This window comes from Podarcis melisellensis (assembly GCF_964234715.1).
Source record: "Podarcis melisellensis genome assembly, chromosome: Z".
NCBI classification, from domain to species: Eukaryota; Metazoa; Chordata; class Lepidosauria; order Squamata; family Lacertidae; genus Podarcis; species Podarcis melisellensis.
The window spans coordinates 235,672-261,736 of NC_138547.1; the positions used below are offsets into that span (position 1 = coordinate 235,672).

A 26,065-nucleotide genomic window follows, 5' to 3' on the forward strand; every position below is an offset into this window, starting at 1 on the left:
AATAATAATCATGATGATGAAATAAGAATATTAATAAATCAGATTGTTGTAATTATTATTAAATCAAAACAAAGGATTCTATTCTATTCTATTCTTATTAAATAATATTTTTATACGATTATAAATCATCCTGATTTATGATTCTTGTCTACAAATAATATATATATTTATATATAATATATGAATATATATATATATATATACCTTGAAATTCCGCCGGCGCCGGAATACGTCTTGGGCGGAACAGGGCTGGAAGGAGAAAAGTAATAATAATAATAATAATAATAATAATAATAATAATAATAATGATGAAATAAAATATTAATAAATTAGATTAATAATAATAATAATTTTTTAATTACTATTGATTTAATAATTATTAAATCCAACAAGCTATTATGTTATATTCTTATTAAATCATATTTTCTATTGTTATAAATCATCGTGATTTATTATTCTTGTATGCAAATAATATATATATATATATATATATATATATATATATATATATATATATAATCATATATAGATTATTGAGAGATAATAAATAAATATTAAAATATTATATATAATATACCTGGAAATACCGCCGGCGCCGGAATACGTCTTAGGCGGAACGGGACTGGAAGGAGAAAATTAGTAATAATAATAATGAAATATTAATATTAATAAATTAGATTATTATAATTATTATTAAATCAAAACTAGCTATTATGCTATCTTATATTCCTATCATAGATACTATAAATATAAATACTATATATATAAATATTATATATAATATGATATATATTATAAAATATTATAAATATAAATTATATATATATATATATATATATATATATATATAATATAATATGATATATATTATAAAATATTATAAATATAAATTTTATATATATATATATATATATATATATATATATATATATATATATATATATATATATATATATATAATATTATATATAATATGATATATATTATAAAATATTATAAATATAAATTATATATATATATGTGTGTGTGTGTGTGTGTGTGTGTGTGTATAATAAAAGAGGATGGAAAAAATAGATATCTGTGTATCTATCTCAAGGAATATAAAAATATAAATATAAATATTAGAAATATATATCTAAATATAAATATACAAAATATAATGCATGTGTATAATAAAGGAGAATGGGAAATATAAATATAAATTATATATATTATATATAAATGCTATAAATATAAATATAAATTATATATATTATATACAAATACTATAAATATAAATATATAAATATATATAATACTCTAAATATAAGTATATATATATATATATATATATATATATATATATATATAATATTAGAAATATAAAAAATATAAATATAAATAATATAAATATAAATATATAAATATAAATCATAAATTACATAAATATAAATATAAATTATATAAATATAACTTACATAAATATAAATATAAATATAAATTATATAAATATAAATTACATAAATATAAATATAAATTATATAAATATAAATTACATAAATATAAATATAAATATAAATATAAATATAAATATAAATTATATAAATATAAAGACAAACCCCACCTGGAAAAACCCGGCGCCGGGTTGACGGTGATGTATTCGCTTTCCGGAAGGTTCCTTCGAAACGAGAAAAGGTCCCCTGGTTTGATTGACAGGGACCCGCGTTCGACGGACAGGGGAGGGTAAGCCCCGCCCCTTTCCCCGCCCCCTTTTCCCCGCCCCTTCCCTTTGACTGACTTGCTCTCCGTTTCCGCGGCGACGGCGGCCGGGTCGACGGCCATCTTCGGGTAGCTCGGCGCCTGGCGGCTGCTGGGAAACGTAGTGCGGGGTTGAGCGGAGGGACCCAGGCGTCCGGGGAAGGGGCGGGGCCGGGGCGGGGCTTACCTGGGACCCGGGTGCAACTCACTGGCGCTCAGGTAGGCCCCGCCTTCCGGGGTGCGCCTGGAAAAGGAAACGGCGCTACGGTTCCCAGGTTGTCTGGGTGCCGGGATGATTGACGGGTGAGCTGTCAGGTTATGGGGTTGAACCCGGGGTGATTTGATTGACAGGGGTGGGGCAATGGTTGAGAGGTCGGGTCCCAGGGTGATTGACACCGCGCTATGGTTCCCGGGGCAACCGGGGTTGTCTGATCCCGCCCCCTGGATCTCAGAATGATTGACAGGTTCTCCATTTGATTGACAGGTTCTCCATTTGATTGACAGGTTCTCCATTTGAATGAAAGGATATCGATTTGATTGGCAGGTTATTTGATTGACAGGTTATCGATTTGATTGACAGGTTATCAGTTTGAATGACAGAATGATTGACAGGGAGGGGGCAACCCGGGTTCAATCCCAGAATGATTGACAGGGATGGGGAAACCAGGGTTATTGATTTGAATGACAGAATGATTGACAGGGATGGGGCAATGATTGACAGGTCTGGTCTCAGGGTGATTGACAGCGCGCTACAGTTCCCGGCGCCACCCGGGTTGTGATCGACAGGCAACCGTGGTTGTCGATTCGAAGCCGGAATGATTGACAGGCAACCGGGGTTTGGCCAGGGTTTGATTGACAGGCGTGGGGTTGATTGACAGGGATGATGGACAGGTGTGGGGCAATGATGGACAGGTCTGGTCCCAGGGTGATTGACAGCGCGCTATGGTTCCCGGCGCAACCAGGGTTATGATTGACAGGCAACCAGGGTTGTCTGGGTGCCAGGATGATTGACAGGTGACCGGGGGTTATGGAGTTGAACCCGGGATGATTTGATTGACAGGGGTGGGGCAATGGTTGACAGGTTGGGTCCCAGGGTGATTGACAGCGCGCTACGGTTCCCAGCGCCACCCGGGTTGTGATTGACAGGCAACCGGGGTTGTCTATTTGAACCCGGAATGATTGACAGGTTCTTGATTTGATGGACAGGTTATCAGTTTGATGGACAGGTTATCAATTTGATATGACAGAATGATTGACAGGTTGGCGGCAACCAGGCTCCAATCCCAGAATGATTGACAGGTTATCGGTTTGAATGGCAGAATGATTGACAGGTTATCGATTTGAATGACAGAATGATGGACAGGGATGGGGCAACCGGGGTCGTCTGGTCCCGCCCCCTGGATTCCAGGATGATTGACAGGGACTGGGCAACCAGGGTTAGCGAGTCGAATGACAGAATGATTGACAGGGATGGGGCAACCAGGATTGTCAGGCCCCGCCCCCTGGATCCCAGAATGATTGACAGGGATGGAGCAACCAGGGTTATCGATTCGAATGACAGAATGATTGACAGGGATGGGGCAACCGGGGTCGCCTAGTCCCACCCCTTAGATCCAAGAATGATTGACAGGTTATCAATTTAAATGACAGAACCATGGTTATGGATCTAAATGACAGAATGATTGACAGGGACAGGGCAACCTGGTCCCACCCCCTGAATCCCAGAATGATTGACAGGTTATCTATTTGAGTGACAGAATGATTGACAGGGAGGGGGAAACCAGGGTTATCAAATCGAACCCAGAATGATTGACAGATTCAAATGACAGAATGATTGACAGGGATGGGGCAACCATGGTTATTGATTAGAATGTCAGAATGATTGACAGGGATGTTCCCGCCCCCTGAATACCGGAATGATTGACAGGGATGGGAGAACCATTGGCATCTGGTCCCGCCCCCTATACCCCAAAATGATTGATAGGTTATCTATTTGAATGACAGAATGATTGACAGGGATGGTCCCGCCCCCTGGATGCCAGAATGATTGACAGGGATGGGGCAAGCAGGGTCCTCTGCTCCCGCCCACATCATGATTGACAGCTTATCGATGGAAAGGTTATCAATTGGAACCCGGAATGATTGACAGGTCCCAGATTCGAATCCCAGAATGATTGACAGGGATGGTCGTCTGGTCCCGCCCCCTGGATCCCAGAATGATTGACAGGTTATTGCTTCAAACGACGGGATGATCGACAGGGCTGGGTCCCGGGGACGAGGATGATTGACAGGTTATCGCTTCGAACGACGGGATGATTGACAGGGCTTGGTCCCGGGTTCGAGGATGATTGACAGGTACTCACGGACTGGCGGCCATCAGCCTCTCGTACCCGGGCGCCGATTTGGTCGACAGGTAGACGCGCTCCGGGCGGGGGGGGCTGCGGTAATTAATATTAATTAATATTGATATTAATATTCATATTAGCCCCGCCCACTCCAGGCCCCGCCCACAGGAAACTCACGGCAGTGGAGGGAGGGGCCTATTTGACATGGCGTTGGCGTCCTTCCCCGACTTCCTGGAAGGGAGAGGCGGGGTTAAAATCAGAGAGATAATAATAATAATAATAATAATAATAATAATAATAATAATAATAATAAGCAGACAAGTAGATTTCAAGCTGTAATAATAATAATAATAATAGTAATAGTAATATGCAGACAAGTAGATTTCAAGCTGTAATAATAATAATAATAATAATAATAATAATAATATGCAGACAAGTACATTGTAAATGTAATAATAATATTAGTAATATGCAGAGAAGTAGATTGCAAGTTGTAATAATAATAATAATAATAATAATAATATATTTATAATATTGTAACCTACTTATCTGCATATTATTATTATTATTATTATTATTATTATTATTATTATTACAATTGCAATCTACTTGTCTGCATATTATTATTATTATTATTATTATCATTATTACAACTGCAATCTACTTTTCTGCATATTATTATTATTATTATTATTATTATTATTATTATTACAACCTCAATCTACTTGTCTGCATATTATTATTATTATTATTACAATTGCAATCTACATGTCTGCATATTATTATTATTATTATTATTATTATTATTATTATTATTATTATTATTATTATTATTACTATTATTTCTGCAATTTATAATCTACCTATCTATATTCTATTATTATTATTATTATTATTATTATTATTATTATTATTATTATTATTATTATTATTATTATCTACAAATATAATATATGATGCATATATCTGCATATCTATTATTCTTGTTATTAGTATATTATATTTATGATATTAATATTATATTTATATATATATATATATATTGAATTATATAAATTATATATTTAATTTATACCTATTTTTATTATATTTATATAGTTATAAATATATAATATTTATAGATTTAATTTAGATTAGACTTATTTCTATTAGACTGCATTTATTTATAGATTTAATTTATATTTTATTATATATATATATATATATATAATTTATATTACACTTATATTTATAATACTTATATTTATAAATTTAATTTATAGTATACTTTGTTATCCTTATTTCATATTTATATTTTCTTTTATATATTTATATTCATATTTAATTTTGTATATTTATATTTATATTTACTTTTATATTTATATTTATATTTTACTTTTCTATATTTCTATTTCTTCAATTTCTATTTCTATTTCTATTTTTCTATTTCTATTTCTGTCTATTTCTATTTCTATGTCTATTTCTATTTCTATTTTTCTATTTCTATTTCTATTTTTTATTTCTATTTCTATTTTTCTATTTCTATTTTTCTATTTCTATCTCTATTTCTATTTATATTTCTATTTTTCTATTTCTATTTCTATTCCTATTTCTATTTCTATTTCTATTTCTATTTTTCTATTTCTATTTCTATTTTTCTATTTCTATTTCTATTTTTCTATTTCTATTTCTATTTCTATTTTTCTATTTCTATTTTTCTATTTTTCTATTTCTATTTCTATTTTTCTATTTCTATTTTTCTATTTCTATTTCTATATTTCTATTTCTATTTCTTTTTCTATTTCTATTTTTCTATTTCTATTTTTCTATTTCTATTTCTATTTCTATATTTCTATTTCTATTTTTCTATTTCTATTTCTATTTCTATTTCTATTTTTCTATTTCTATTCCTATTTCTATTTCTATTTCTATTTTTATTTCTATTTCTATGTCTATTTCTATTTTTCTATTTCTATTCCTATTTCTATTTTTCTATTTCTATTTCTATTTCTATTTCTATTTCTATTTCTATTTTTCTATTTCTATTTCTATTTCTACTCACCGCTGGCGCTCCACCAGGCGCAGCAAACAGACGGCGACCACCAACAAGACCGACGTCGAGAAGAAGCCTAGAAAGGCCAGGACGGCCACCATGGCCACCAGCGTCCCCTTGGCCAGCGGCTCGGGGCAGGCGCACTCCTCCGGCGGCGCCACTGCGGGAAAAACGGCGCCGCGCTACGTTTCCCGCGCTACGGTTCCCACCGGGAGGGAGACTCGAACCCGCAACCTCCCCCAGGATCCCCATCCAATTCTGCGCTAAGGTTCCCGCGCTAAGATTCCCATGTTAAAATTCCCACGCTATAGTTCCCACGCTAAGATTCCCATGTCAAAATTCCCGCGCTATAGTTCCCATGCTAAGATGCCCATGTTAAAATTCCCGCGCTATAGTTCCCATGCTAAGATTCCCATGTTAAAATTCCCGCGCTATAGTTCCCACGCTAAGATTCCCATGTGAAAATTCCCGCGCTATAGTTCCCATGCTAAGATGCCCATGTTAAAATTCCCGCGCTATAGTTCCCATGCTAAGATTCCCATGTTAAAATTCCCGCGCTATAGTTCTTATGCTAAGATTCCCATGTTAAAATTCCCGCGCTATAGTTCCCACGCTAAGATTCCCATGTTAAAATTCCCACGCTATAGTTCCCATGCTAAGATTCCCATGTTAAAATTCCTGCGCTATAGTTCCCACGCTAAGATTCCCATGTTAAAATTCCCGCGCTATAGTTCCCATGCTAAGATGCCCATGTTAAAATTCCCGCGCTATAGTTCCCACGCTAAGATGCCCATGTTAAAATTCCCGCGCTATAGTTCCCATGCTAAAATTCCCATGTCAAAATTCCCGCGCTATAGTTCCCATGCTAAGATGCCCATGTTAAAATTCCCGCGCTATAGTTCCCATGCTAAGATGCCCATGTTAAAATTCCCACGCTATAGTTCCCATGCTAAGGTTCCCATGTTAAAATTCCCGCGCTATAGTTCCCACGCTAAGATGCCCATGTTAAAATTCCCGCGCTATAGTTCCCATGCTAAGATTCCCATGTTAAAATTCCCGCGCTATAGTTCCCATGCTAAGATTCCCATGTTAAAATTCCTGCGCTATAGTTCCCACGCTAAGATTCCCATGTTAAAATTCCCGCGCTATAGTTCCCATGCTAAGATGCCCATGTTAAAATTCCCGCGCTATAGTTCCCACGCTAAGATGCCCATGTTAAAATTCCCGCGCTATAGTTCCCATGCTAAAATTCCCATGTTAAAATTCCCGCGCTATAGTTCCCGCGCTAAGGTTCCCATGTTAAAATTCCCGCGCTATAGTTCCCACGCTAAGGTTCCCATGTTAAAATTCCCACGCTATAGTTCCCATGCTAAGATTCCCATGTTAAAATTCCCGCGCTATAGTTCCCGCGCTAAGGTTCCCATGTTAAAATTCCCGCGCTATAGTTCCCACGCTAAGATTCCCATGTCAAAATTCCCGCGCTATAGTTCCCATGCTAAGATGCCCATGTTAAAATTCCCGCGCTATAGTTCCCATGCTAAGATGCCCATGTTAAAATTCCCACGCTATAGTTCCCATGCTAAGGTTCCCATGTTAAAATTCCCGCGCTATAGTTCCCACGCTAAGGTTCCCATGTTAAAATTCCCACGCTATAGTTCCCATGCTAAGATTCCCATGTTAAAATTCCTGCGCTATAGTTCCCATGCTAAGATTCCCATGTTAAAATTCCCGCGCTATAGTTCCCATGCTAAGATTCCCGTGTTAAAATTCCCACGCTATAGTTCCCATGCTAAGATTGCCATGTTAAAATTCCCGTGCTATAGTTCCCGCGTTAAGGTTCCCGTGCTAAAATTCCCACGCTAAGGTTCCCACGGGGAGGGAGACTCGAACCCGCAACCTTCCCCAGGATCCCCATCCAATTCTGCACTAAGATTCCCATGTTAAAATTCCTGCGCTATAGTTCCCGCGCTAAGGTTCCCATGCTAAGATTCCCATGTTGAAATTCCTGCGCTATAGTTCCTGTGCTAAGGTTCCCACCGGGAGGGAGACTCGAACCCACAACCTTCCCCAGGATCCCCATCCAATTCTGCGCTAAGGTTCCCGTGCTAAGATTCCCACGCTAAGGTTCCCGCGCTATAATTCCCATGTTAAGGTTCCCGTGCTAAGATTCCCATGTTAAAATTCCTGCGCTATAGTTCCCGCGCTAAGGTTCCCGCGCTAAGGTTCCCACCGGGAGGGAGACTCGAACCCACAACCTTCCCCAGGATGCCCATCAAATTCTGCACTAAGGTTCCCGCGCTAAGGTTCCCACGCTAAGGTTCCTGCGCTAAGGTTCCCACGCTAAGGTTCCTGCGCTATAGTTCCCGCGCTAAGGTTCCCATGCTAAGATTCCCATGTTGAAATTCCTGCGCTATAGTTCCCGCGCTAAAACTCCCACAAAATCCCCGCACTAAGGTTCCCGCGCTAAAATTCCCATGTTGAAATTCCTGCGCTATAGTTCCCGCTCTAAGGTTCCCGCGCTAAAACTCACAGAAAATCCTGCGCTAAGGTTCCTGCGCTATAATTCCCATGCTAAAATTCCCGTGCTAAGATTCCCATGTTGAAATTCCTGCGCTATAGTTCCTGCGCTAAGGTTCCCACCGGGAGGGAGACTCGAACCCGCAACCTTCCCCAGGATCCCCATCCAATTCTGCGCTAAGGTTCCCGTGCTAAAATTCCAACGCTAAGGTTCCCGCGCTAAGGTTCCCATGCTGAAATTCCTGCGCTATAGTTCCCGGGCTAAGGTTCCCGCGCTAAAATTCCCATGCTAAGGTTCCCATATTGAAATTCCTGCGCTATAGTTCCCGCGCTAAGGTTCCCGCGCTAAGGTTCCCACGGGGAGGGAGACTCGAACCCGCAACCTCCCCCAGGATCCCCATCCAATTCTGCGCTAAGGTTCCCGTGCTAAGGTTCCCATGCTAAGACCCCCATGTTGAAATTCCTGCGCTATAGTTCCCGCGCTAAGGTTCCCGCGCTAAAATTCCCATGCTAAGGTTCCCGCGCTACGGTTCCCACACTAATATTCCCATGCTGAGGTCCCTGTGCTAAGGTTCCCTCAGGGCAGGAGACTCGAACCCGCAACCTTCCCCATTGCAGGGAGAAGCGGGCGCCGCGCTAAGGTTCCCATCCTAAGCTTCCCGCCTCGCATTCCGACACCCGCCCCCGCCTTTCGCACCCGGCGCCGGCGCCTTACTTTGCAGAGCGACCCCCCGGTGCTGGATGGGAATCCTGGCGTCTTCGACGTACTGCGGGCGACAGAGATGGGAGTTATAGCGCGTTTCGCACCCGTTTCCCGGAAGGGCAGAGGAGAGAGGTGGGAATTGTAGTGCGTTTCGCACCCAGTTTTGCACCCGGCGCCGGGAGGGAAGACTCACCCTAGTGTGCGGCGCGGGTTCGAGGAAGGCCGCCTGCCGCTGGCGCCGCATTCCCCGCGGCGGGAACTCTAGCAGCGCCTGGTTTGGGGGAGAAGAGAGGAAAGTTCAATTTCCTGTCTATTTCCAGGAAGTTTCCTGCCTGTTTCCATGGAGTTTCCTGTCTATTTACTGTCTATTTACAGGGAGTTTCCTGTCTGTTTCCATGGAGTTTCCTGCCTACTTCCTGTTTGTTTCCAGGGAGTTTCTTGACTATTTCCTGTTTCCAGGGAGTTTCCTGTCTATTTCCTGTCTATTTCCTGTATTTCCAGGGAGTTTCCTGTCTATTTCTTGTCTATTTCCAGGAGGTTCCCTGTATATTTCCAAGGAGTTTCCTGTCTATTTCCTGTCTGTTTCCAGGGAATTTCCTGTCTATTTCCTGTCTATTTCCAGGGAGTTTCATCTATTTCCTGTCTATTTCCAGGAAGTTCCCTGTCTATTTCCAGGGTGTTTCCTGTCTATTTCCTGTCTATTCCCTGCATTTCCTGTCTATTTCCAGTCAATTTCCTGTCTATTTCCTGTCTATTCCCTGCATTTCCTGTCTATTTCCAGGGAGTTTCCTGTCTATTTCCTATTCCCTGCATTTCCTTCTATTTCCAGGCAATTTCCTGTCTATTTCCTGTCTATTCCCTGCATTTCCTGTCTATTTCCAGGGAGTTTCCTGTCTATTTCCTTTCTATTCCCTGCATTTCCTGTCTATTTCCAGGGAGTTTCCTGTCTATTTCCTGTCTATTCCCTGCATTTCCTGTCTATTTCCAGGGAGTTTCCTGTCTATTTCCTTTCTATTCCCTGCATTTCCTGTCTATTTCCAGGCAGTTTCCTGTCTATTTCCTCTCTATTCCCTGCATTTCCTGTCTATTTCCAGGGAGTTTCCTGTCTATTTCCTGTCTATTCCCTGCATTTCCTGTCTATTTCCAGGGAGTTTCCTGTCTATTTCCTGTCTATTCCCTGCATTTCCTGTCTATTTCCAGGGAGTTTCCTGTCTATTTCCTGTCTATTCCCTGCATTTCCTGTCTATTTCCAGGCAGTTTCCTGTCTATTCCCCGCAGGCAGAAAAGTAGCAGCTCAGGGAGTTTCCTCTCTCTTTCCAGGAAGTTTCCTCCTTGCATCTTCCACAAACTGTCGGCAAGGCAGAGGTGGGAATTATAGCGCGCTTCGCACCCGGTTCGGCACCCGGCGCCGGGAGGGAAGGAAAGACTCACCGTAGTGTGCGGCGCGGGTTCGAGGAAGGCCGCCTGGCGCCGGCGCCGCATGCCGCGCGGCGGGAAGTCCATCAGCGCCTGGAAGCAGAAAGCAAGGAGGTAAGTGAGGTTCGGAAGGCGCCTGGTCCCTGCAAGGAACCTTAGCGCAAGAATGTTAGCACGGGAACCATAGCGCGGGAACCATAGCGCGGGAACCTTAGTGCGGGAACCTTAGTGTGGGAAACTTAGCGCGGGAATTTTAGTGCGGGAACCTTAGCGTGAGAATTTTAGGGTGGGAATTTTAGTGCGGGAACCTTAGCGCGGGAACCTTAGCGCGAGAATTTTAGTGCGGGAACCTTAGCGCGGGAATTTTAGGGTGGGAATTTTAGCGCGGGAGCCTTAGCGCGGGAATTTTAGTGCGGGAACCTTAGCGTGAGAATTTTAGGGTGGGAATTTTAGCGCGGGAACCTTAGCGCGGGAACCTTAGCGCGGGAATTTTAGTGCGGGAACCTTAGCGCGGGAACCTTAGCGCGAGAATTTTAGCGCGGGAATTTTAGCGCGGGAACCTTAGCGCGGGAATTTTAGTGCGGGAACCATAGCGTGGGATCCTTAGTGTGGGAACCTTAGTGCGGGAACCTTAGCGCTGGATCTTTAGCATGGGAACTTTAGCATAGGAACCTTAGCGCGGGAACCTTAGCGTGGGAACCTTAGCATGGGAACCTTAGCGCGGGAACTTTAGCGTGGGAACCTTAGCGCAGGAACTTTAGTGTGGGAACCTTAGCATGGGAACCTTAGCGTGGGAATTTTAGCGCGGGAACCTTAGTGCGGGAACCTTAGCGCGGGAACCTTAGCGCGGGAATTTTAGTGTTGGAATCTTAGTTCCTGTCTATTTCCTGGGAGTTTCCTGCCTATTTCCTGTCTATTTCCAGGGAGTTTCCTGTCTATCTCCTGGGAGTTTCCTGCCTATTTCCAGGAAACTCCCAGGAAATTTCCTATTTCCTGGAAACTCCCAGGAAATAGACAGGAAACTCCTTGGAAATAGACAGGAAACAGACAGGAAACTCCTTGGAAATAGACAGGAAACTCCCAGGAAATAGAGGAAATGGAAAGGAAACTCCCTGGAAATAGATAGGAAATAGGCAGGAAACTCCCTGGAAAGAGACAGGAAATAGGCAGGAAACTCCCTGGAAAGAGACAGGAAGCTTCCTGAAAATAGGAAACTCCCTGGAAATAGACAGGAAACTTCCTGGAAATAGACAGGAAATAGACAGGAATCTCCCTGGAAATAAACTCTCTGGAAATAGACAGGAAACTCCCTGGAAATAGAGAGGAAATTGGCAGGAAACTCCCTGGGAATAAACAGGAAATTGGCAGGAAACTCCCTGGAAAAGACAGGAAACTCCCTGGAAAGAGACAGGAAACTCCCTGGAAAGAGACAGGAAACCCCCAGGAAAGAGACAGGAAACTCCCAGGAAATAGGCAGAAACTCCTTGGAAATAGAGAGCAAACTCCCTAGAAACAGACAGGAAATAGAAAGGAAACTCCCAGGAAATAGGCAGGAAAGAGAAAGGAAACTCCTTGAAAATAGACAGGAAATAGGCAGGAAGCTCCCTGAAAACAGACAGGAAATAGGCAGGAAACTCCCTGGAAACGGACAGGAAACTGCCTGGCAAGAGACAGGAAATGGGCAGGAAACTCCCTGGAAATAGACAGGAAATAGACAGGAAACTCCCTGGAAAGACAGGAAACAGATAGGAAACTCCCTGGAAATAGACAGGAAACTCCCAGGAAATAGACAGGAAACTCCCTGGAAATTGACAGGAAATAGGCAGGAAACTCCCTGGAAATAGAAAGGAAACTATGTGGAAATACACAGGAAACTCCCTGGAAATAGACAAGAAATATACAGGAAACTCCCCGGGAAAAAAAACAGGAAATAAACAGGAAACTCCCTGGAAAGAGACAGGAAATAGGCAGGAAACTCCCCGAAATAGACAAGAAACTCCCCGGAAATAGATAGGAAACTCCTTGGAAATAGACAGGAAACTGCCTGAAAATAGACAGGAAATAGGCAGGAAACTCCCTGGAAATAGACAGGAAATAGGCAGAAAACTCCCTGGAAATAGACAGGAAATAGGCAGGAAACTCCCTGGAAATAGACAGGAAGCTCCCTGGAAATAGAGAGGAAATAGACAGGAAACTCCCAGGAAATAGAGAGGAAATTTAGAGGAATCTCCCTGGAAATAGACAGGAAACTCCCCTGAAAAAAAACAGGAAAATAAACTGGAAACTCCCCGGAAAGAGAACGGAAATAGGCAGGAAACTCCCTGGAAAGAGACAAGAAATAGACAGGAAACTCCCTGGAAAGAGACAAGAAATAGACAGGAAACTCCCTGAAAACAGACAGGAAACTCCCAGGAAATAGACAGGAAATAGGCAGGAAACTCCCCTGAAAAAAAACAGGAAAATAAACTGGAAACTCCCCGGAAAGAGAACGGAAATAGGCAGGAAACTCCCTGAAAACAGACAGGAAACTCCCAGGAAATAGACAGGAAACTCCCCGGAAAAAGCAGGAAACAAACAGGAAACTCCCCGGAAACGGACAGGAAGCTGCCCGGAAACGTCCCCGCGCACCTCGTCCCCGCGCCCGTTCTCTCCGGGGTCCTCTCCTCCGCCGGCGCCCGGGTCCATCTCGTCGGCTTCCTCCGAGGCCGAGAAAGGGTCCAGATCCGGGGGCGGCGGGGGCCGGTCTGCGGAAAGATCCGGAAAAGGTTCATCGGGGTCCCGGGTTCGAATCCCCCAACATTTCCCCCCCCAAACTGGTCAATTTGGAGATTTACCGGGCGCAGCCAATGGGAAGAGGAGAGGCAGGAGCAGCAGCAGCATGGCTGGGGATCCCTCTGCTGAGCAGGTGATGTCACGAGATTCCGTGAGGTCATAAGGGGCGGACTGTGAGGTCACCGGGCCGTGATGTCACCGGGGGGGCGGGTCCAAGTTGTGTTGGGGGAGAGACGGGTGATTTTCAGAATCGAACAGTTCCTAATAAAATCTCATAAATTCTAATAATGATTAATTTCTAATGATTTGGAATCTACCTGATTGGAAATCTATATTATTATTATTATTATTATTATTATTATTATTATTATTATTATTATTATCTGCCTATCTATATTACTATTATTATTATGTTTCCTACTAATACAACCTTTAATCTACACATCTGCATATCTATTATTATTATTATTATTATTATTATTATTATTATTATTATTATTTACTTATAATGGACGCCTGGATATCTGTGTTACTATTGGCATGTCTTTATTATTATTGTTATTATTATTATTATTATTAGTTGTAATCTACCTATCTGCATATCTATATTACTATTATTATTATGTTTCCTACTAATACAACCTGTAATCTACGCATCTGCATATCTATTATTATTATTATTATTATTATTATTATTATTATTATTAGTTTTAATCTACGCATCTGCATATCTATTATTATTATTATTATTATTATTATTATTATTATTTTTAATCTACGCATCTGCATATCTATTATTATTATTATTATTAGTTTTAATCTACACATCTGCATATCTATTATTATTATTATTATTATTATTATTAGTTTTAATCTACGCATCTGCATATCTATTATTATTATTATTATTATTATTATTAGTTTTAATCTACACATCTGCATATCTATTATTATTATTATTATTATTAGTTTTAATCTACGCATCTGCATATCTATTATTATTATTATTATTATTATTAGTTTTAATCTACGCATCTGCATATCTATTATTATTATTATTATTATTAGTTTTAATCTACACATCTGCATATTTATTATTATTATTATTATTATTAGTTTTAATCTACGCATCTGCATATTTATTATTATTATTATTATTATTATTATTATTATTAGTTTTAATCTACGCATCTGCATATCTATTATTATTATTATTATTATTATTAGTTTTAATCTACACATCTGCATATTTATTATTATTATTATTATTATTATTATTATTATTAGTTTTAATCTACACATCTGCATATTTATTATTATTATTATTATTAATATTATTATTATTATTTACCTGTCAGGTACCTCTGTGGATATCAGTGTTATTATTGGCATGTCTTTATTATTGTTGTTGTTGTTGTTATTATTATTATTATTAGTTGTAATCTACCTATCTGCATATCTATATTACTATTATTATTATTATGTCTCCTACGAATACAACCTGTAATCTACGCATCTGCATATCTATTATTATTATTATTATTATTATTAGTTTCAATCTAAACATCTGCATATTTATTATTATTATTATTATTATTATTATTAGTTTCAATCTAAACATCTGCATATTTTTTATTATTATTATTATTATTATTATTATTATTATTATTATTATTATTTGCTTGTCATGTACCTCTCTATATATCAGTGTTATTATTGGCATGTCTTTATTATTATTATTATTAGTTGTAATCTACCTATCTGCATATCTATTATTATTATTATTATTATTATTATTATTATTATTATTATTACTACTACAATTTGTAATCTGTATATCTGTACCTATTTATTTGCAGATCTATATCTATATCTATTTACTGCATGGGAACCGTAGCGTCCCCAAACGGACGGCGCCCAGTGGATCACTCCCGCCCAGTGGATCTCTCCCACCTGGAGGATCTCTCCACCCGGTGGATCTCTCCTGCCCAGTGGATCTCTCCCACCTGGCGGATCTCTCTCACCCGGCGCTTCAGTTCCCAGCTTGGAGGAAAAAACCGGGCGCTTTGCTTGTGAACAAGTAACTTTATTGTGTGGGAACCATAGCACCCAGTGGATCTCTCCCACCCAGTGGATCTCTCCCACCCAGAGGATCTCTTGCACCCAGCACTTCAGTTCCCAGCCGTGGGAACCGTAGCGTCACCAAACGGATGGCGCCCAGTGGATCTCTCCCACCCAGTGGATCTCTCCCACCCAGTGGATCTCTCCCACCCAGTGGATCTCTCGCACCCGGCAATTCAATTCCTGGGGGGACTTTATTGTGTGGGAACCGTAGCACCCAGTGGATCTCTCCCACCCAATGGATCTCTCGCACCAGCACTTCAATTCCCCGCCTTGGGAGCCGTAGCATCCCCAAACGGACAGCACCCAGTGGATCTCTCCCACCGGAGGATATCTCCACCCAGTGGATCTCTCCCGCCCAGTGGATCTCTCCCACCCGGCGGATCTCTCCCACCCAATGGATCTCTTGCACCCGGCAGTTCAGTTCCCAGCCTTGGGAACCGTAGCGTCACCAAACGGATGGCGCCCAGTGGATCTCTCGCACCCGGCAATTCAATTCATGGGGGGGACTTTCTTGTGTGGGAACCGTAGCACCTAGTGGATCTCTCCCACCCAGTGGATCTCTTGCACCCGACAGTTCAGTTCCCAGCCTTGGGAACCGTAGCACCCCCAAATGGACAGCACCCAGTGGATCTCTCCCACCCGGAGAATCTCTCCACCCGGTGGATCTCTCCTGCCCAGTGGATCTCTCCCACCTGGCGGATCTCTCTCACCTGGCGCTTCAGTTCCCAGCTTGGAGGAAAAAACCGGGCGCTTTGCTTGTGAACAAGTAACTTTATTGTGTGGGAACCGTAGCACCCAGTGGATCTCTCCCAACCAGTGGATCTCTTGCACCCGGCACTTCAGTTCCCAGCATTGGGAACCGTAGCGTTCCCAAACGGACGGCACCCGTCGGATCTCTCCCACCCGCCGGATCTCTCCCACCCAGTGGATCTCTCCCACCCGGTGGATCTCCCACGCTCAGCCTCCACCCTGCGGATCCCTCCATCCCAGCAGATCTCTCCCACCCAGCGGATCTCTCCTACCCGGTGGATCTCTCACACTTAGCCGATCCCTCCATCCCCCACCCCAGATCACTCCCACCCAGCGGATCTCTTGCGCTTAGCCGATCCCTCCACCCCTGTGGATCCCTCCCACCCAGCAGATCCCTCCCACCCAGCGGATCACTCAGATATCCCAACCCAGCATATCCCTCCGATCAAGTGGATCCCTCCGATCAAGTGGATCCCTCCGATCAAGTGGATCCCTCCGATCAAGTGGATCCCTCCCGCCCAGCGCTTCAGCTCCCCCTCCCCTCGCTTGTTCCCTCTCGCGTCCGAACGGCGGAGGAAACCCGCCCCCGCCTCTGCGCATGCGCGGAACCGGCGACGTTCGGGCGACCAGGCGCGACGTACGCGACGGGACGCGCGGCGGCGGCGGCGCTGACGTGGGGATGACGCAGCAAGGGGCGGCGCTCCAGAGCTACAACAACGAGCTGGTCAAATGTGAGGCGAAAAGGAAGCGGAACTACTCGAGCTCAGGCTCCGGCGGGGGGAGTAGGCCGCGTTGCTAGGGCGAAGGCGTTGCTAGGGAAAGCGCGGCGGGGATTGGATGGGAAGAAAGCGAGAAGGCCAATTGGAAGGGGCGAGGGGAGGGCCGGGCGTCGCTATTGGGCGAACGGTTCGAAGGGGCGGGCGCAGGCGGGAGGGAAGGCCGCGTTGCTAGGGCGGCGGCGGCGTTGCTAGGGAAAGCGAGGCGGGGATTGGCTGGCGAGGGAGCGAGGCGGCCAATGGGAGACGCGGAGGCAAAGGCCGGGCGTTGCTATTGGGCGAGCGGCTTGAGGGGCGGAGACGTTTGAGCCGTCGCCGCGTTGCTATAGGGCGGGGGAGCCGTGGCCGCGTTGCTAGGGAGGCGTTGCTAGTGGTGCGCGGCCGTGATTGGGTGAAGAGGTAGCGAGGCGGCCAATGGGAGCGGATGGCGGGGAGTTTCTCGCGTTGCTATTGGCTGGCGGAGCGGAGGAGAGGAGGGACGTGCGTTGCTATTGGCTGCGCGATGTGAGGGGAGGCGCTGTTTGCCTGAAGGCGGAGCGAGGCGGCCAATGGGAGGGGAGCGAGGCGGCGGGCGGGAAATTCCGAGCGTTCTAATTGGCCGCGCGGGGTGAGGGGCGGGTGCAGGCGTGGGTTTCTATTGGCCGCGCGGCTTGAAGGGCGGAGACGTTTGAGCCGTTGCCTCCTTGCTATTGGACGGGGTGGCCGTGCTCTGAGGGGAGGCCGCGTTGCTAGGGAGGCGTTGCTAGGGGAGGTAGTGAGGCGGCCAATTGGAGCGGAGCTATGCGGATGGCGGGAAGTTTCTCGCGTTGCTATTGGCTGGCGGAACGGAGGAGGGGAAGGGCGCGCGTTGCTATTGGCTTAGCTGTTTGAGGGGCGGAGGCGTATCGAAGGACGTGCGTTGCTATTGGCTGCGCGATGTGAGGGGAGGAGCTGTTTGCCTGGAGGCCAATGGGAGGGAGCGAAGCGGCGGGCGGGAAATTCCGAGCGTTCTTATTGGCCGCGCGGGGTGAGGGGCGGGTGCAGGCGTGGGAGGACGCGCGCTTCTATTGGCTGCGCGGTTTGAGGGGAGGGCGCTGACTGCCTGGAGGCGGCCAATGGGAGGGGGGGCGGGATGTTCCGCGCGTTCCTATTGGCCGCGCAGTTTGGAGGCGTAGCGAGGCGGCCAATAGGAGGGGGACGGGAAGTTCCGAGCGTTCTTATTGGCCGCGCGGGGCGAGGGGCGGGTGCAGGCCTGAGAAGACGCGCGTTTCTTTTGGCCGCGCCGTTTGAGGGGCTTGGAGGAGGCCGCGTTGCTATGGCGACGACGTAGGCGGTGCCCGAGCCAGCCCGGCGCTGATTGGCTGAGACGCAACCAGGCGACCAATGGGAGGGAGGCGAGGCGGCGGGCGGGCAATTCGGAGCGTTGCGATTGGCTGCGAGGGGCGGGGAAGTGTCTTAAGGCGTGAGAGGGCGCGCGTCGCGATTGGACGGACGGGTTGAGGGGCGGGACGGCGGCCTAGCGCGGTTGCTATGGCGACGAAGCCTAGCTTGATTTGGGGGAAATTAATTAAATTTATTATTATTATTATGATGATGATGGTTTAAATTTAATCATTACCCTGTTAATATATTTAATTATGAGAATCTGGAATCCAGTTTGTTTGAAGGAAATCTCCAGGATGAGTGGTATTAATATTCATATTATTAATAATAAAATAATAATATTATTAATATTAATATTTTTACGACTACATCTCTAGGTGTTGAGGACCTTATTATTATTATTAATATTATGATGATCATTCAATCTCCAGGTACTGAGATACATCTTAATATTGGAGGACATTATTATTATTATTATTATTATTATTATTATTATTATTGAATTCCTATTATTATTATTATTATTATTATTATTATTATTATTATTAATATTATTATTATTAATTCCCAGGCATTAATTCTTCTTCTTCTTCTTATTAAATCTCCGGGCATTGAGGACATTATTATTATTATTATTATTATTATTATTATTGAATTCCTATTGGTACTAGTATTAGTATTAATATTATTATTATTAATTCCCAGGCATTAATTCTTCTTCTTATTATTATTAAATCTCCGGGCATTGAGGACATTATTATTATTATTATTATTATTGAATTCCTATTAGTATTACTACTATTATTATTAATATCATTATTAATTCCCAGGCAATTATTATTATTATTATTATTATTATTATTATTATTATTATTATTATCATTATTATTATTATTAACTCTCCGGGCATTGAGGACATTATTATTATTGAATTCCTATTAGTATTACTATTATTATTAATTATATTATTATTAATTCCCAGGCAATTATTATTATTATTATTATTATTATTATCATTATTATTATTATTAAATCTCCGGGCATTGAGGACATTATTATTATTGAATTCCTATTAGTATTACTATTATTATTAATATTATTATTAATTCCCAGGCAATTATTATTATTATTATTATTATTATTATTATTACTACTATTATTATTATTCCTAATCCTCCAGGCATTGAGGACCTTTCCCTGAAATGGGACAAAAGGAACATTCTTATTATTCTTATCAATATTATTATTATTATTATGATTATTATTATTATTATCATTTCCCCAGGCATTGAGGACATTTCCCTCAAACATAATATTATCAATATTAATATTATTAATATTACTTCTTATTCTTATTCTCATTTCCCCAGGCATTGAGGACCTTATTATTATTATTAATTAATTATTATTACTATTATTATCACTATTATTATTATTATTCCTAATTCCCCAGGCATTGAGGACCTTATTCTTATTATTATCAATATTCTTATTCTTTTTATCATTTCCCCAGGCCTTGAGGACCTTATTATTATTATTATTATTAATTATTATTATTATTATTATTAATTATTATTATTCCAAATTCCACAGGCATTGAGGACCTTTCCCTCAAACGGGACAAAAGGAACATTCTTATCATTCTTAATTCTTATTATTATCAATATTAACATCATCATCATCATCATTATTATTATTATTATTATTATTACTACTATTGCTACTATTATTATTATTCCAAATTCTCCAGGCATTGAGGACCTTTCCCTCAAACGGGACAAAAGGAACATTCTTATCATTATTAATTATTATTATTTTCTTTAATATTATTATTATTATCATCATCATCATTATTATTTATTATGATTTATTAATTATTATTATTATTATTATTATTATTATTATTATTATTATTATTTCCCCAGGCATTGAGGACCTTTCCCTCAAACGGGACGAGCTCAGCAAGCAAATCCGTCAGGAGGAAGAGGAGAAATCGAAACTCCAAAACGACATCCGGGTTTTGACGGACAAGCTGTCGCGCGTCAACGAGAGCCTGGCGCGGAAAATGGCGTCGCGCAACGAGTTCGACCGGACCATCGCCGAGACGGAGGCGGCGTACATGAAGGTGGGGAAAATCGGCGAAATCAGTGAAAAAAAATCTGTGAAATCAGAAATCAGTGAAAATTGTGAATTTTGGGGGGGAGAAATCGGTGAAAAAACGGGATTTGTCGGGAAGAAATCGGTGAAAAATTGAGATTTTGGGGGGATAAATCGGTGAAAAAATGGGATTATGGGGGAGAAATCAGTGAGACGGAGGCGGCGTACATGAAGGTGGGAGAAATGGGTGAAATCAGTGAAAGAAATCAGTGAAATCAGAAAGCAGTGAAAATTGTGAATTTTTTGGGGGGAGAAATCGGTGAAAAATTGAGATTTTGGGGGGATAAATGGGTGAAAAAATGGGATTATGGGGAGAAATAAGTGAGACGGAGGTGGCGTACATGAAGGTGGGAGAAATTGGTGAAATCAGTGAAAGAAAGCAGTGAAATCAGAAATCAGTGAAAATTGTGAATTTTTTGGGGAGAAATAGTGAAAAAACGGGATTTGTCGGGAGGAAATCGGTGAAAAATTGAGATTTTTGGGGGATAAATCGGTGAAAAAAATGGGATTATGGGGGAGAAATCATTGAGACGGAGGCGGCGTACATGAAGGTGGGAAAATTGGTGAAATCAGTGAAAAAATCAGTGAAAAGGTGGATTTTGGGGGGAGATCAGTGAAAATGGGATTTTGGGGGGAGAAATCGGTGAAAAATTGAGATTTTGGGAGGATAAATAAGTGAGACGGAGGCGGCGTACATGAAGGTGGGAGAAATTGGTGAAATCAGTGAAATAAAATCAGTGAAATCAGAAATCAGTGAAAATTGTGATGGGGGGATCGGTGAAAAATGGGATTTGTCGGGAAGAAATCGGTGAAAAATTGAGATTTTGGGGGGATAAATCGGTGAAAAAAAAAATGGGGGAGAAATCAGTGAGACGGAGGCGGCGTACATGAAGGTGGGAGAAATTGGTGAAATCAGTGAAAAAAAATCAGTGAAATCAGAAAGCAGTGAAAATTGTGAATTTGGGGGGGAGAGAAATCGGTGAAAAATTGAGATTTTGGGGGGAAAAATGGGTGAAAAAATGGGATTATGGGGGAGAAATCAGTGAGACGGAGGCAGCGTACATGAAGGTGGGGAAATTGGTGAAATCAGTGAAAAAAAATCAGTGAAATCAGAAAGCAGTGAAAATTGTGAATTGGGGGGGGGAGAAATCGGTGAAAAATTGAGATTTTGGGGGGATAAATCGGTGAAAAAAATGGGATTGTGGGGGAGAAATCAGTGAGACAGAGGCGGCGTACATGAAGGTGGGAGAAATTGGTGAAATCAGTGAAAAAATCAGTGAAATCAGAAAGCAGTAAAAATTGTGAATTTTGGGGGGAGAATTCGGTGAAAATTGAGATTTTGGGGGGGGATAAATGGGTGAAAAAATGGGATTATGGGGAGAAATAAGTGAGACGGAGGTGGCGTACACGAAGGTGGGAGAAATTGGTGAAATCAGTGAAAGAAATCAGTGAAATCAGAAATCAGTGAAAATTGTGAATTTTTTGGGGAGAAATCGTGAAAAAACGGGATTTGTCGGGAGGAAATCGGTGAAAAATTGAGATTTTTGGGGGATAAATCGGTGAAAAAAATGGGATTATGGGGGAGAAATCAGTGAGACGGAGGCGGCGTACATGAAGGTGGGAAAATTGGTGAAATCAGTGAAAAAATCAGTGAAAAGGTGGATTTTGGGGGGAGATCAGTGAAAATGGGATTTTGGGGGGAGAAATCGGTGAAAAATTGAGATTTTGGGAGGATAAATAAGTGAGACGGAGGCGGCGTACATGAAGGTGGGAGAAATTGGTGAAATCAGTGAAATAAAATCAGTGAAATCAGAAATCAGTGAAAATTGTGATGGGGGGATCGGTGAAAAATGGGATTTGTCGGGAAGAAATCGGTGAAAAATTGAGATTTTGGGGGGATAAATCGGTGGAAAAAAAATGGGGGAGAAATCAGTGAGACGGAGGCGGCGTACATGAAGGTGGGAGAAATTGGTGAAATCAGTGAAAAAAAATCAGTGAAATCAGAAAGCAGTGAAAATTGTGAATTTGGGGGGGGAGAGAAATCGGTGAAAAATTGAGATTTTGGGGGGATAAATGGGTGAAAAAATGGGATTATGGGGGAGAAATCAGTGAGACGGAGGCGGCGTACATGAAGGTGGGGAAATTGGTGAAATCAGTGAAAAAAAATCAGTGAAATCAGAAAGCAGTGAAAATTGTGAATTGGGGGGGAGAAATCGGTGAAAAATTGAGATTTTGGGGGGATAAATCGGTGAAAAAAATGGGATTGTGGGGGAGAAATCAGTGAGACAGAGGCGGCGTACATGAAGGTGGGAGAAATTGGTGAAATCAGTGAAAAAATCAGTGAAATCAGAAAGCAGTAAAAATTGTGAATTTTGGGGGGAGAATTCGGTGAAAATTGAGATTTTGGGGGGGGATAAATGGGTGAAAAAATGGGATTATGGGGAGAAATAAGTGAGACGGAGGTGGCGTACACGAAGGTGGGAGAAATTGGTGAAATCAGTGAAAGAAATCAGTGAAATCAGAAATCAGTGAAAATTGTGAATTTTTGGGGGAGAAATCGTGAAAAAACAGGATTTGTCGGGAAGAAATCGGTGAAAAATTGAGATTTTGGGGGGATAAATCGGTGAAAAAATGGGATTATGGGGGAAGAAATCAGTGACCCCGAAAATCAACCGTAAATGCATATAAAAAGGCAATTCTTTGAAATCGGGCCCCAGGGTCATCTAGTCTGACCCCCTTTCCTTCCAGATCCTGGAGAGCTCCCAGACCCTCCTCAACGTCCTGCGCAAGGAAATCAGTGAAAAATGTGATTTTTGTGGGGAGAAATTGGTGAAAAATGGGATTTTGGGGGGGAGAAATTAGTGAAAGAATGGGATTTTTGTGGGGAGAAATTGGTGAAAAAATGGGATTTTTGTGGGGAGAAATTAGTGAAAAAATGGGATTTTTGTGGGGAGAAATTGGTGAAAAAATGGGATTTTGGGGGGGAAATGGGGGAGAAATTGGTGAAAATGGGATTTGGGGGGGAAATTGGTGAAAATGGGATTTTGGGGGGAGAAATGGGGTTTTTGTGGGGAGAAATGAGTGAAAAAAATGGGATTTTGGGGGGAGAAATCAGTGAAAAATTGATTTTGGGGGGGGAGAAATGGGGTTTTGGGGGAGAAATTGGTGAAAAAATGGGATTTTTGTGGAAAGAAATCAGTGAAAAAATGGGATTTGGGGGGGGAATTGGTGAAAAAATGGGATTTTTGGGGGGAGAAATTGGTGAAAAAAATGGGATTTTGGGGGGAGAAATGAGTGAAAAATGATATTTTGGGGGGAGAAATTGGTGAAAAAATGGGATTTTTGGAAATCTGGCCCCAGGGTCATCTAGTCTGACCCCCTTTCCTTCCAGATCCTGGAGAGCTCCCAGACCCTCCTCAACGTCCTGCGCAAGGAAATCAGTGAAAAATGGGATTTTTGTGGGGAGAAATTGGTGAAAAAATGGGATTTTTGTGGGGAGAAATTGGTGAAAAAAATGATTTTTGGGGGGAGAAATGGGTGAAAAAATGGGATTTTTGGGGGGAGAAATCAGTGAAAAAAATGATTTTTGGGGGGAGAAATGGGTGAAAAAATGGGATTTGAAAGAAATCAGTGAAAAAAATGATTTTTGGGGGGAGAAATGGGTGAAAAAATGGGATTTTGGGGGGGAGAAATCAGTGAAAAAATGGGATTTTGGGGGGAGAAATGAGTGAAAAATGGGATTTTTGTGGAAAGAAATCAGTGAAAAAATGGGAATTGGGGGGGAATTGGTGAATAAATCCATGTAAAAATGGGATTTTTGGAAATGGGGCCCCAGGGTCATCTAGTCTGACCCCCTTTCCTTCCAGATCCTGGAGAGCTCCCAGACCCTCCTCAACGTCCTGCGCAAGGAAGCCGGCAACCTGGCCAAGGCGGCGGATGCGAAAGGCGGCGGCGCCAAGGAGGCCTGAAAGGGAAGCGGGACTCGAACCCGGGACCGGGGGGTTGCATTGCGTGGGAATAAAGGGGCTTTTTTCCCCCTCTGTAAACGGACGCCTGGTTGTGGTTTTTTTTGGTGCGTATGTAGGTAGGGACATATACACACACACACAGATATGTGAAAATATATATTTATATATATATATATATATATATATGGTGAAAAAATGGGATTGGGGGGGAGAAATTGGTGAAAAAATGGATTTTTGTGGGAGAAATGGGGTTTTTGGGGGGAGAAATTGGTGAAAAAATGGGATTTTGGGGGGAGAAATGAGTGAAAAATGGGGGGTTTTTTGGGGGGAAATGGGGTCTTTTAGGGAGAAATTGGTGAAAAAATGGGATTTTGGGGGGAGAAATGAGTGAAAAATGGGGGGTTTTTTGGGGGAAATGGGGTCTTTTAGGGAGAAATTGGTGAAAAAATGGGATTTTGGGGGGAGAAATGAGTGAAAAATGGGGGGTTTTTTGGGGGAAATGGGGTCTTTTAGGGAGAAATTGGTGAAAAAATGGGATTTTGGGGCGAGAAATCGGTGAAAAATGGGATCTTTGTGGGGAGAAATGAGTGCAAAATGGGGTTTTTTTGGGGGGAAATGGGGTCTTTTAGGGAGAAATTGGTGAAAAAATGGGATTTCGGGGGGAGAAATCGGTGAAAAATGGGATTTTGGGAGGAGAAATTGGTGGAAAAATGGGATTTTTGGGGGGAGAAATGAGTGAAAAAAATGGATTTTTGTGGGCAGAAATTGCTGAAAAAATGGGGTTTGGGGGGAGAAATGAGTGAAAAAAATGGGATTTTGGGGGGAGAAATGGGTGAAAAAATGGGATTTTTGTGGGGAGAAATCGGTGAAAAATGGGATTTTTGTGGGAGAAATGGGGTTTTTGGGGGGAGAAATGGGTGAAAAAATGGGATTTTTGTGGGAGAAATGGGGTTTTGGGGGGAGAAATGGGTGAAAAATGGGATTTTTGTGGGAGAAATGGGATTTTGGGGGGAGAAATTGGTGAAAAATGGGATTTTTGTGGGAGAAATGGGGTTTTGTGGGGAGAAATGGGTGAAAAAATGGGATTTTTGTGGGGAGAAATCGGTGAAAAATGGGATTTTTGTGGGAGAAATGGGGTTTTTGGGGGGAGAAATGGGTGAAAAAATGGGATTTTTGTGGGGAGAAATTGGTGAAAAAATGGGATTTTGGGGGGTTGCATTGCGTGGGAATAAAGGGGCTTTTTTCCCCCTCTGTAAACGGACGCCTGGTTGTGGTTTTTTTTGGTGCGTATGTAGGTAGGGACATATACACACACACACAGATATGCGGAATATATATATATATATATATATATATATATATATATATGGTGAAAAAATGGGATATATATTTAATATATATATATA

The 26,065-nt window shown here is 41.9% G+C and overlaps 2 protein-coding genes across 8 annotated transcripts in view; one reads left to right on the forward strand and one right to left on the reverse strand.

Annotated features, from left to right (window-relative positions):
- Window positions 1-13,454, reverse strand: part of LOC309361638 (uncharacterized protein) — an 18,156-nt gene extending 4,702 nt beyond the window's left edge. For 2 of the 7 annotated variants that reach the window (XM_081896699.1, XM_081896698.1), the window contains exons 1-9: window positions 13,379-13,454; window positions 10,766-10,843; window positions 9,347-9,398; window positions 6,124-6,274; window positions 4,260-4,313; window positions 4,101-4,175; window positions 1,925-1,981; window positions 1,604-1,657; window positions 205-249 (exon numbers count right to left, since the gene is read on the reverse strand). In XM_081896699.1, the coding sequence (XP_081752825.1) occupies window positions 205-249; window positions 1,604-1,657; window positions 1,925-1,981; window positions 4,101-4,175; window positions 4,260-4,313; window positions 6,124-6,274; window positions 9,347-9,398; window positions 10,766-10,843; window positions 13,379-13,435 (623 nt within the window). In that variant the 5' untranslated portion in view covers window positions 13,436-13,454. Of the gene's footprint in view, window positions 1-204; window positions 250-1,603; window positions 1,658-1,924; window positions 1,982-4,100; window positions 4,176-4,259; window positions 4,314-6,123; window positions 6,275-9,346; window positions 9,399-9,527; window positions 9,624-10,765; window positions 10,844-13,378 lie in introns of those variants that run through there. The other 5 variants (XM_081896703.1, XM_081896700.1, XM_081896701.1 and 2 more) reach the window with 4 other exon arrangements.
- Window positions 13,455-17,032: 3,578 nt separating this feature from the next.
- On the forward strand, window positions 17,033-24,693 carry SSNA1 (SS nuclear autoantigen 1). Its single transcript, XM_081896234.1, has 3 exons — window positions 17,033-17,127; window positions 20,460-20,659; window positions 24,558-24,693. The coding sequence occupies exons 1-3, from the start codon at window positions 17,076-17,078 to the stop codon at window positions 24,657-24,659; spliced, it is 354 nt and encodes a 117-aa protein (XP_081752360.1). The 5' UTR covers window positions 17,033-17,075; the 3' UTR covers window positions 24,660-24,693.
- Window positions 24,694-26,065: the final 1,372 nt, after the last annotated feature.